At 39.2% G+C, this 10,000-nt stretch overlaps 2 protein-coding genes across 7 annotated transcripts in view; one reads left to right on the top strand and one right to left on the bottom strand.

Moving 5' to 3' along the window:
- Positions 1-552: 552 nt before the first annotated feature.
- LOC309491912 (tyrosine-protein kinase Tec-like) lies at positions 553-5,370 on the bottom strand. The gene is made up of 3 exons (XM_082190937.1): positions 5,235-5,370; positions 3,750-3,923; positions 553-749 (listed from the first exon to the last, which is right to left on the bottom strand). Exons 2-3 carry the CDS (start codon positions 3,885-3,887, stop codon positions 612-614), a joined length of 276 nt encoding a protein of 91 aa, XP_082047063.1. The 5' UTR covers positions 3,888-3,923; positions 5,235-5,370; the 3' UTR covers positions 553-611.
- LOC309491911 (tyrosine-protein kinase TXK-like) overlaps positions 3,941-10,000 on the top strand; it is a 21,123-nt gene continuing 15,063 nt past the window's right edge. For 2 of the 6 annotated variants that reach the window (XM_082190932.1, XM_082190931.1), the window contains exon 1: positions 8,501-8,648. In XM_082190932.1, the coding sequence (XP_082047058.1) occupies positions 8,636-8,648 (13 nt within the window). In that variant the 5' untranslated portion in view covers positions 8,501-8,635. Of the gene's footprint in view, positions 4,142-5,491; positions 5,828-8,500; positions 8,649-10,000 lie in introns of those variants that run through there. The other 4 variants (XM_082190935.1, XM_082190933.1, XM_082190936.1 and 1 more) reach the window with 4 other exon arrangements.

The following is a 10,000-nucleotide window of genomic DNA, read 5'->3' on the forward strand; positions in this document are numbered from 1 at the left end:
CTATTGATTCTAAAGCGTATTTATATCTCCTTTATATATTTATTCATTTAAACTCTGCGTAATAATAATTGTTGAACTAATATTGTACATGTGTGATCGATTAAGGGTATAATAATTACATAAATATTATCTAAATCTTACAAAATTATTATTCTAAATTAGCATTACTAAAAGCCAGACGATTTTGTCTTTAAAAATCATTTGCTGTGTAGTGACCTTTAATTTGGAGTAGAAACAGGAGGAGTGACTTAATCGCATCATCAGACATGTGACACTTTGCTCACAGCTGATTGGTCCAAGTTCGGTTTGCAACCTCTCACCTGGAACATCACCTGACCCGGAGCAGGTTAGCCGTGGAGCGGTAGTTCCTCTCATATGGCGCAAACTAAACTGAAACACTGGCTATCCACCTAACCCGGCTTCATGGCATAGGCCCCTGATGTATACCAAATAAACTTGGTGCAGAAAAAAATTTCACTCAGAAATTGCTAGTAAATTTCACAAATATGGCAATTAACAAGTGAAATGTTGAAGTAGAAAGCCTGTTCTTGTAAGACATTCTCCAACGATAACTTCATGATACAAATATTTTGTTACAGCGTGTGTTTGCATCAGTTTTGATGTGTTGAGGTTGTAATAAAGACCTGGAAGGGGTATTTGTTCTGGCAGGGGATGATGGCGGTGCTGTTCTTCACGATCTCCACACACTTGATCCTCTGCAGTTCCACAGAGCCCTTCTTCAGCCTCTTCTGCAAAACACAACCCTCAATCACACTCAATAACCCTCAATAACCCTCAATAATCCTCAATCACACTCAATAATCCTCAGTCACACTCTATAATCCTCAATAACCCTCAATCACACTCAATAACCCTCAATCACACTCAATAACCCTCAATAACCCTCAATAATCCTCAATAACCCTCAATAATCCTCAATCACACTCAATAACCCTCAATCACACTCAATAATCCTCAATAACCCTCAATCACACTCAATAACCCTCAATCACACTCAATCACACTCAATAACCCTCAATCACACTCAATAACCCTCAATAATCCTCAATAACCCTCAATAATCCTCAATCACACTCAATAATCCTCAGTCACACTCTATAATCCTCAATAACCCTCAATCACACTCAATAACCCTCAATCACACTCAATAACCCTCAATCACACTCAATAACCCTCAATAACCCTCAATAATTCTCAATAACCCTCACTAATCCTCAATCACACTCAATAACCCTCAATCACACTCAATAACCCTCAATAACCCTCAATAATCCTCAATAACCCTCAATAATCCTCAATCACACTCAATAACCCTCAATCACACTCTATAATCCTCAATAACCCTCAATCACACTCAATAACCCTCAATCACACTCAATAACCCTCAATCACACTCAATAACCCTCAATCACACTCAATAACCCTCAATAACCCTCAATAATCCTCAATAACCCTCAATAATCCTCAATCACACTCAATAATCCTCAGTCACACTCTATAATCCTCAATAACCCTCAATCACACTCAATAACCCTCAATCACACTCAATAACCCTCAATCACGCTCAATAACCCTCAATAACCCTCAATAATCCTCAATAACCCTCACTAATCCTCAATCACACTCAATAATCCTCAGTCACACTCTATAATCCTCAATAACCCTCAATCACACTCAATAACCCTCAATCACACTCAATAACCCTCAATCACACTCAATAATCCTCAATAACCCTCAATCATACTCAATAACACTCAATAACACTCAATAACACTCAATAACCCTCAATCACACTCAATAACCCTCAATCACACTCAATAACCCTAAATCACACTCAATAACCCTCAATCAGACTCCACTCAGACTTGACTGAGACTCCACTCAGACTCCACTCAGAGTCCACTCAGACTCCACTCAGACTCAACTGAGACTCCACTCAGACTCCACTCACTCAACTCAGACTCGACTGAGACTCCACTCAGACTCCACTCAGAGTCCACTCAGACTTCGACTCACACTCACTCGACTGAGACTCCACTCAGACTCCACTCAGACTCCACTCAGACTCCACTCAGACTCAACTCAGACTCGACTCAGACTTGACTGAGACTCAACTGAGACTCCACTCAGACTCCACTCACTCGACTCAGACTCGACTGAGACTCCACTCAGACTCCACTCACTCGACTCAGACTCGACTGAGACTCCACTCAGAGTCCACTCAGACTTCGACTCACACTCACTCGACTCAGACTCGACTGAGACTCGACTCACACTCACTCGACTCAGACTCGAATGAGACTCCACTCAGACTCCACTCAGACTTCGACTCACACTCACTCGACTCAGACTCGACTGAGACTCGACTCACACTCACTCGACTCATACTCGACAGTGATCAGGGCCTCGTTTATAACCGTTGCGTCGCACAAAACCGGCCCTGAGAGAGCCGTACGCCACTTTAAATCTTCATTATGAATCCCAATCATAAATACAGTGCATGTTCACAATAACAGTTTAAATACATAAAAGCATGATTTAAACTATGTTTTACATCTAATATACACATTTAGATTAAATATGCCACTCTCATTAATGGAGTTAAGCACTTAAATTACAGGAAATCATTACAGAGAAGTTACAACATTTTCAATATTCGAATAAATAGAAATATTTGTAGTGAATGCAATGCTTTTGAACACTTTTCCTGTGGCGTGCTGTGTGTTAATGTTTGCTTAGCGCATGATAATGGAAATATTTACACGCAAATAATGATCAATAATGCACGCACTGTTTCCATTAAAAATATAAAGCAATTAAAAACACTATTTGGCAAGTGGAAAAGATGAGAAAAACGTTCTCTGAAATGTATTTTATACTATTTGGATAAAATAGTTGCAAGGATCGGCTACTAAATGATTTTTATCAATGTAATGTGATGCACATCCGTATCTCATATTCTCCTAATGTCTTGTACCGTGTTAAACATGGATCACGTGGATGAATATGCAAATGATAAGCAGATGAGGATATAGTAAACGAGGCGTTGTAAGCTCATATATGGTTGTTTCGGGGAGGAGACGCATGTTCACAATCTTCCTCTGACTGGGTTTATAAAAACATAATTTATACATCGTTCATGGAAAGTTTTAGTTAGATGTTTGTCTGACGTTTGTTCAGAGAAGTAACGTTCCCATAACTAGGGATGCACCGATATGAAAATGTTGTCCGATACCAATAACCGATAATTCTTTATATTTGAAAGCTGATGACCGATATATTGGCTGATAAATCTAAATCCAATTATAATTTTTGAGAGCCTGATTACAAAAACAAAAGTCTCACCAGTAAAAGCCACTTCCCAAACACACAATTATAAAATTCTCATTATGATTTTATGAAGCCGATATGACAGAACATGTTGCACTGAACTGTATTTTCCAATCATATTTCAAGCAATTCAGAACAGTTGATCAGTGCGCATCTGAAGAGTCTCAGCTGAAGGAGATAATACATTATTTATCAGCTTTAATATATCGGCTAAATGTTATTATCGGGCCGATAACGGCGACATTAGAAGTGTGCATATCAGCCGACACCGAGAGATCGTGCATCTCTACCCGTAACGTTTAAAGAATGATATGTTTCCTCTCATAACCCCAAAAAACATTTTCAGAACATTTCGAAGGCTTTCATGTGTTGATATTATTAGTGAAGTGTTCTCTCACCTCGGCTCTGAGCTCATAGTACGTGAGTTTGCTCTTGGTGAGCACGAACACTCTCTCTTTATAGTTGAGCGGGGACGTTCGCTTCTTCTGCTGAGAACGTTTGATCAACGTTTCCTCCAGAATGGGTGTCAAGCTCATCTCTGAGGAACCTGAACGCCCAGAACTGCCATGGACCTGAGAAACACAAGCACATGTCGTGACCCGAGCCGGCTGGTTCAGGGACCACTGCACTGCTGTTCTCTGACCACAACACCGTCTCTGTGTCAAGGTGTTTACGGAAAACCTCAAACCAACAGAAGATGATCACTCAGAGCTTCAGTACAAACAACCTGATCAAGATCGCTCGACGTTCAGCTTTCAGACGGGAAGGGTTTGAGTCTCAGAGAACCACGGTAAGCTTTGAGGCTCATTCTCATTTTCTGGCTCCAAAACACAGACAAAATGCAGTGGAATCAGATTTATGAAGAAGAGTCCCCTGGTGGACAGACTCGGATCGTGCATTCATGTTTATTAGTGCCCTCGATTAATCGCGTTCAAAATAAAAGTTTGTGTTTACAAAATATATGTGTGTGTACTGCATGCATACATGTTTAAGAAAAATGTGATATATAAGATATTTATGTTTATATAAATTATGAATAAATATACAGTATAAACAAGCAAATATTCTATATTACACAAACTTTTATTTTGGATCTGATTAATCGTTGCCCAGCACTCGTATTATTTTGATATGCTTATTAAATCTGTTCGTTTCTCAAAGGACATGAATGAAGTTTTCCTGCAGCAGAATCTCTAACCCGTGTCTTTACAGAAAGGAGAATCATTCTGAAAGTGAGAAGTAAATAAAGGCTCTTTCTCGCCATAAAACAGAAGAATATTTCAGCGTTGAGACTCTAAACCTGCCCGTTATAAACCGAATGTGATCTTTGAGCGATCTTGATATTGAGCTTTCCGTCATTTGTTGTGTAATAAATCCTACAGCTCGGGTTAAATCAAGTACAATTTAATATATCAATAGCCTAGAAATACCCAATGAAAATTGTGGAAATAAAAAAAAAAATCAAGCAAATAACTTTCCAAAACTTGGATCACTTTAGTCCGACTGTCTCAACATGTCCAAGAATGATTATAGAAATGAGTTCACATTTACATTCATTTCAGATTTCACAGAACTAACTTCTCGATCTACTTCAAAATCAGTACTATATACATATATCAGATATTGACTTCATGAATCAACGAACAGCATGACAAACCTTTATGTACTATGAAACATTAATCGCAAATGCAGATGTTTGTTTGTTTTGTTTAATTGATTGTTGAACAGAAACTCAAATGACCGCAGACGAACTATAATTTCACAAAGAACTTTCATTTTCACTTCCAAACTCCTGTGAAGGTCATAAACAGAGACGATGTTTTATTTGACAGATTGACTCGAGCTCTGTCCAATAAACGAATTAACATTAAAACATTTCTTACCTCCGGGACGTTTTCCGCGTATGTGTGTGTGTGAGTGTGTGTGTGCGAGAGAGAGAGAGAGAGAGAGAGAGAGAGAGAGAGTGTGTGTGTGTGTGTGTGTGTGTGTGTGTGTGTGTGTGCGAGAGAGAGAGAGAGAGAGAGAGAGAGAGAGAGAGAGAGAGAGTGTGTGTGTGTCTGCGGTTAGAGATCAGGAAGCATGAATCAAGGAAGTCCAGAAGTCTGTTTATTCATGTTCATGTTCATGTTCATGAAATAGCGCATATGAAAAATGATTTTTCCGTTTTTTGGAGTTTTTGAACGTCGTCGTTCACCTGCCAATTGATATATTTAATTTGACTGTTTGTTGATGTTTGCACACAGATAACGTCACATGTTCTTGTGTGTGTGTGTGTGTGTGTGTGTGTGTGTGTGTGTGTGTGTGTGTGTGTGTGTGTGTGGTGTTTACCCTAGTTTGTTACATGAAATGATTTCAGTAGATGCTCAACATGTTTGTACAGTGATTTCTGTTTCTTCTAAATCTGCATATTCTTCCTCTTTGTGTTTCTAATGGTTGCCAAACCCACCAGTGCCGCATTTCGCCATCTACTGGACTGGTCAGTGTTTTTTTTTTTTTGTTTTTTTTTTAAATCTTTCAGACTTTTAAATAATTGAATAAGAAATAAGAGTAGGCCTTGTAATGTAAACGTTCACTGCACTACATGTGTGTGTGTGTGTGTGTGTGTGTGTGTGTGGGGGGGGGGGCAGAATTATAACGAACTGAAATTACGGCGGAAATAAATGTTATTTGACCTCGAAATGGAAGTTTGTTGAAATGATGGCTTGACGAAAACGTTTCTGTAAATTTAGAGACGTTGAAAATATACAATAGCCTACACTCTTAAACAATTAATGAAACTACAATACTACTATTGCTACTATACTAATATAAGCTTATCCCTTTACTGTGACCAGACACACAGATCAGGGTGGAAGGATAACATTTGCTGTTGAACAATCAATTAAGCTTCCTTTCATTTTTTTTTTATCCAATTTCATGTCTGGAATTGAAAATATGCTATAATTTACACGATTCTTGTTATTCATAATAAGGGTGAATGTGTGGATATTTTATAATATAATTTGCAAAAAGGTTAAATTGATTACAACTGCAGTTTGTCACATTCAGTTTAATTTTCCTGGACAGACAGAGGACACGATAAGAGATAGATGAGGCCGTCAGGATTTACCTCAGTCCTTCACACGGAAATGTAAAATATTGATTCCCAGCGCGAGTTTTTTAAAAGGTTTTTTTTATTTCCGAACGGTTCTCCTGTCACGTGACAAGCGCTGTCGTACAGATATACTGCTTTGATTATGTTTTTCCTTTTTATTGAAAATGTTCACAAACTTGTTGGCAATGTCATCCTAATATTACCTTTCTCAAATACGTGTAAGTAAATATGTTTTGTCGTTAAAAAACCTTTAAAATGATCATGTTAGTTGATCTCAACCAGAGCTGAGCCCGTGTCCAGGAACCGGCTGAAGACGCATCTTTATCGCCATCAGCACAAACACTTTATCTTCTATTCTATATCGATTATCTTTAAATAATAATAATAAAAAAAAGTTAGTTTAACTGCTTTTCTTGTTCTCATTTGTAAGTCGTTTTGGATAAAAGCCTCTGCTAAATGAATCATCTGTCGGATTTACAACACGTAAATTCATCCACTTCTCCCGAAAATAGGCCTACAAGGAAAGTACGAGACGTATAATACTTTATTTAGTAATATAAACTTGATATAGTTATACCTACATAATGTGTAGGCCTATCTGATATGAATAAAAAAACACCTCGTCAATTTGTAATTGAATGGATTGTTATTGTCGCTTCCATAGACAGCAGTGTGTATGTTACAAACTACAAATGTATTGTTTTGCCAGTACTTATGTTTATTGTCTGAAATCTAAAATAAACATGATGTGGTTGAAACACCGAATATGTGCTGAGCACTGAAGGGAAAGCACATGAGTTTAGCAGTTGATCACGTGATGCACTGAACACTCTCATAAGACAAGTCACCTTTATTATACAGCGCTTTTCACAATACAGAGTGTATCAAAGCAGCTTCACAGTGATAACATGAAAATAATACAACAAAATTAGTTTCTAGTCGAAAATGTGCGTCATCTACCACCATAAGGCAGATCAATAATATTGTTGAATATTAAATGTCCCCAACTAAGCAAGCCAAGCCAAGGCGACAGTGGAGGAACCAGAACTCCATCAGTGACAGACTGGAGGAAAACCCTTGTGAGAACCCAGACTCAGTCGCTCAGTTCTCCGAACAGTGTGATTATGATCCAGGCAGCATTACAGGTCAGAGGTCAGATTCCTGACCTCCAGGTCAACGCAGGTCAACCATCTGATCTGGAGTGTGTGTGTGTGTGTGTGTGCAGGCGCAGGTCCTCCATCTGATCTGGAGTGTGTGTGTGTGTGTGTGTGTGTGTGTGTGTGTGTGTGTGTGTGTGTGTGTGTGTGTGTGTGTGTGAGCCGTGTGTGAGCCGTGTGTGAGCCGTGTGTGAGTGTGTGAGCCGTGTGTGAGTGTGTGAGTGTGTGTGTGTGTGTGTGAGCCGTGTGTGAGTGTGTGAGCCGTGTGTGAGTGTGTGTGTGTGTGTGTGTGTGTGTGTGTGTGTGTGTGAGCCGTGTGTGAGCCGTGTGTGAGTGTGTGAGCCGTGTGTGAGTGTGTGTGTGTGTGTGTGTGTGTGTGTGTGTGAGTGTGTGTGTGTGTGTGTGTGTGAGCCGTGTGTGAGCCGTGTGTGAGTGTGTGAGCCGTGTGTGAGTGTGTGAGTGTGTGTGTGTGTGTGTGAGCCGTGTGTGAGTGTGTGAGCCAGTTCATACTGTACATCTGTTCCCGTGGGAGTTCTGGTGGAGCTGGATGAAGTGTGTGTGTGGTCAGAAATATTATTCTTTTTAGATTAATGTGCTAATTATGCAGTTATGATAGTAAAGGGGTGTTGGATCTCATAAGTGTGTGTGTGTGTGTGTGTGTGTGTGTGTGTGTGTGTGTGTGTGTGTGTGTGTGTGTGTGTGTGTGTGTGTGTGTGTGTGTGTGTGTGTGTGTGTGTGTGTGTGTGTGTGTGTGTGTGTGTGTGTGTGTGTGAGTGTCATTGTCTTCATTCTCTTTCGTGATGTGACATCCTGTAGCGGAAAGACTCTGTGAGTGTGTGTGTGTGTGTGTGTGTGTGTGTGTGTGTGTGTGTGTGTGTGTGTGTGTGTGTGTGTGTGTGTGTGTGTGTGAACTACGTCACCTTTTCCTCCACTCTCATGTTCAAAGTTCTCACACACACACACACACACACACACACACATGCCATGCTGAGTCTGCTGTATCAGACGCGATTGACAGATTCACTGCGGTAAAATGATTCACTCCAGTGAGTACGAGAACATTTCACATAATAATAATATTATTAACAGACGAATGATGCTGCACTGAAAGTGTGTGTGTGTGTGTGTGTGTGTGTGTGTGTGTGTGTGTGTGTGTGTGTGTGTGTGTGTGTGTGTGTGTGTGTGTGTGTGTGTGTGTTTATGTTGTGCTTTTCACATTATGTATACGGATCGAACAGCTGTACAAATAACATGTATATTCAGTGGGTTAGTGTCTGGAAGAGAGGGAAGAATACGAGTGTTGTAACGGAGGAGTGATGATCTCTGTTCACCAACAGACACACGTAACGTTTCACTGGTTTCACTGGGAACGCTAAACGGTTACACTTTATTTTAAGGTGTCATTGTTACAGTGTAATTATATATTTAAGTACTGAGTAATATTAATTAACTACATGTACTTACTATAGGGTTAGGGTTTGGTTGAGGGTTAGTTCATGTAATTATGCATAATTTATAGTTATTACTATGGTAACTACATGTAACATATGTGACAATGACACTAAAATAAAGTGTTACCCATTAAACACATGATTCTGGCATCACTTGCTCCGTGAACCTGGATATCTTTCTCCTTCTCGTCCGAGTTCTTCAACATACCTTCATGAACAACATGTTCTTAAACTCTAGTTAACTAATGAACAAGTCTAAATATCTGAATCCCAGCTAACAAAAATACAGTCCAAGAATGTTTTTCTAATATTCCCTTTAAGTTATGAATTTATTTATTTTCTGAACATTCAAAACGTCAAGTTTTTAAAATGTTTTAAAAATGTTTTATCTTGGTAATGTGAACGTTAGGGAACGTTGATCATTCTTCTAACATTATGGGAACGTTACTTTTGAAAGTTCTGAAACGAGTAGAAACATTTAAAAAACGTCCAACTAAAACATCTTAGAAAAAAACGCTCCATGAATAATGTTTTTGCACTAAAGTTTTGAGAACATTATTAAAGACCAGATAACTCTGAACGAATGTTAGTGTTACTGAAGAACGTTTGTTCATAACTCTGAGGGAACCTTGACTCAACCGTTCCCGTCGGCTGGGATGTTCCTGAGCTCCTGATCTTTACAGGCAAACCAAACATTATTCACACACCAGAGATCATTGTTTCACTAGTGTGATCAGGACACTATAGTTCATTTCTGTAAGTGAGGAGAGCAAAATAAAGTAAGCTGTGACATATTATACCCACATATTCTTCACACAGAGACTACCAGTGACATTTGGGAGCAGAAATGATTGGGACACTTTGAGCTGATCATGTTCTGCTGAAGTGTTTTGTCTTTAATTGCTAATGCTCTTTTTACACACAGACTGAACAAAATGAAGCATTGC

This window comes from Leuciscus leuciscus, assembly GCF_965113295.1.
Source record: "Leuciscus leuciscus genome assembly, contig: HAP1_SCAFFOLD_715, whole genome shotgun sequence".
Taxonomy (NCBI): domain Eukaryota; kingdom Metazoa; phylum Chordata; class Actinopteri; order Cypriniformes; family Leuciscidae; genus Leuciscus; species Leuciscus leuciscus.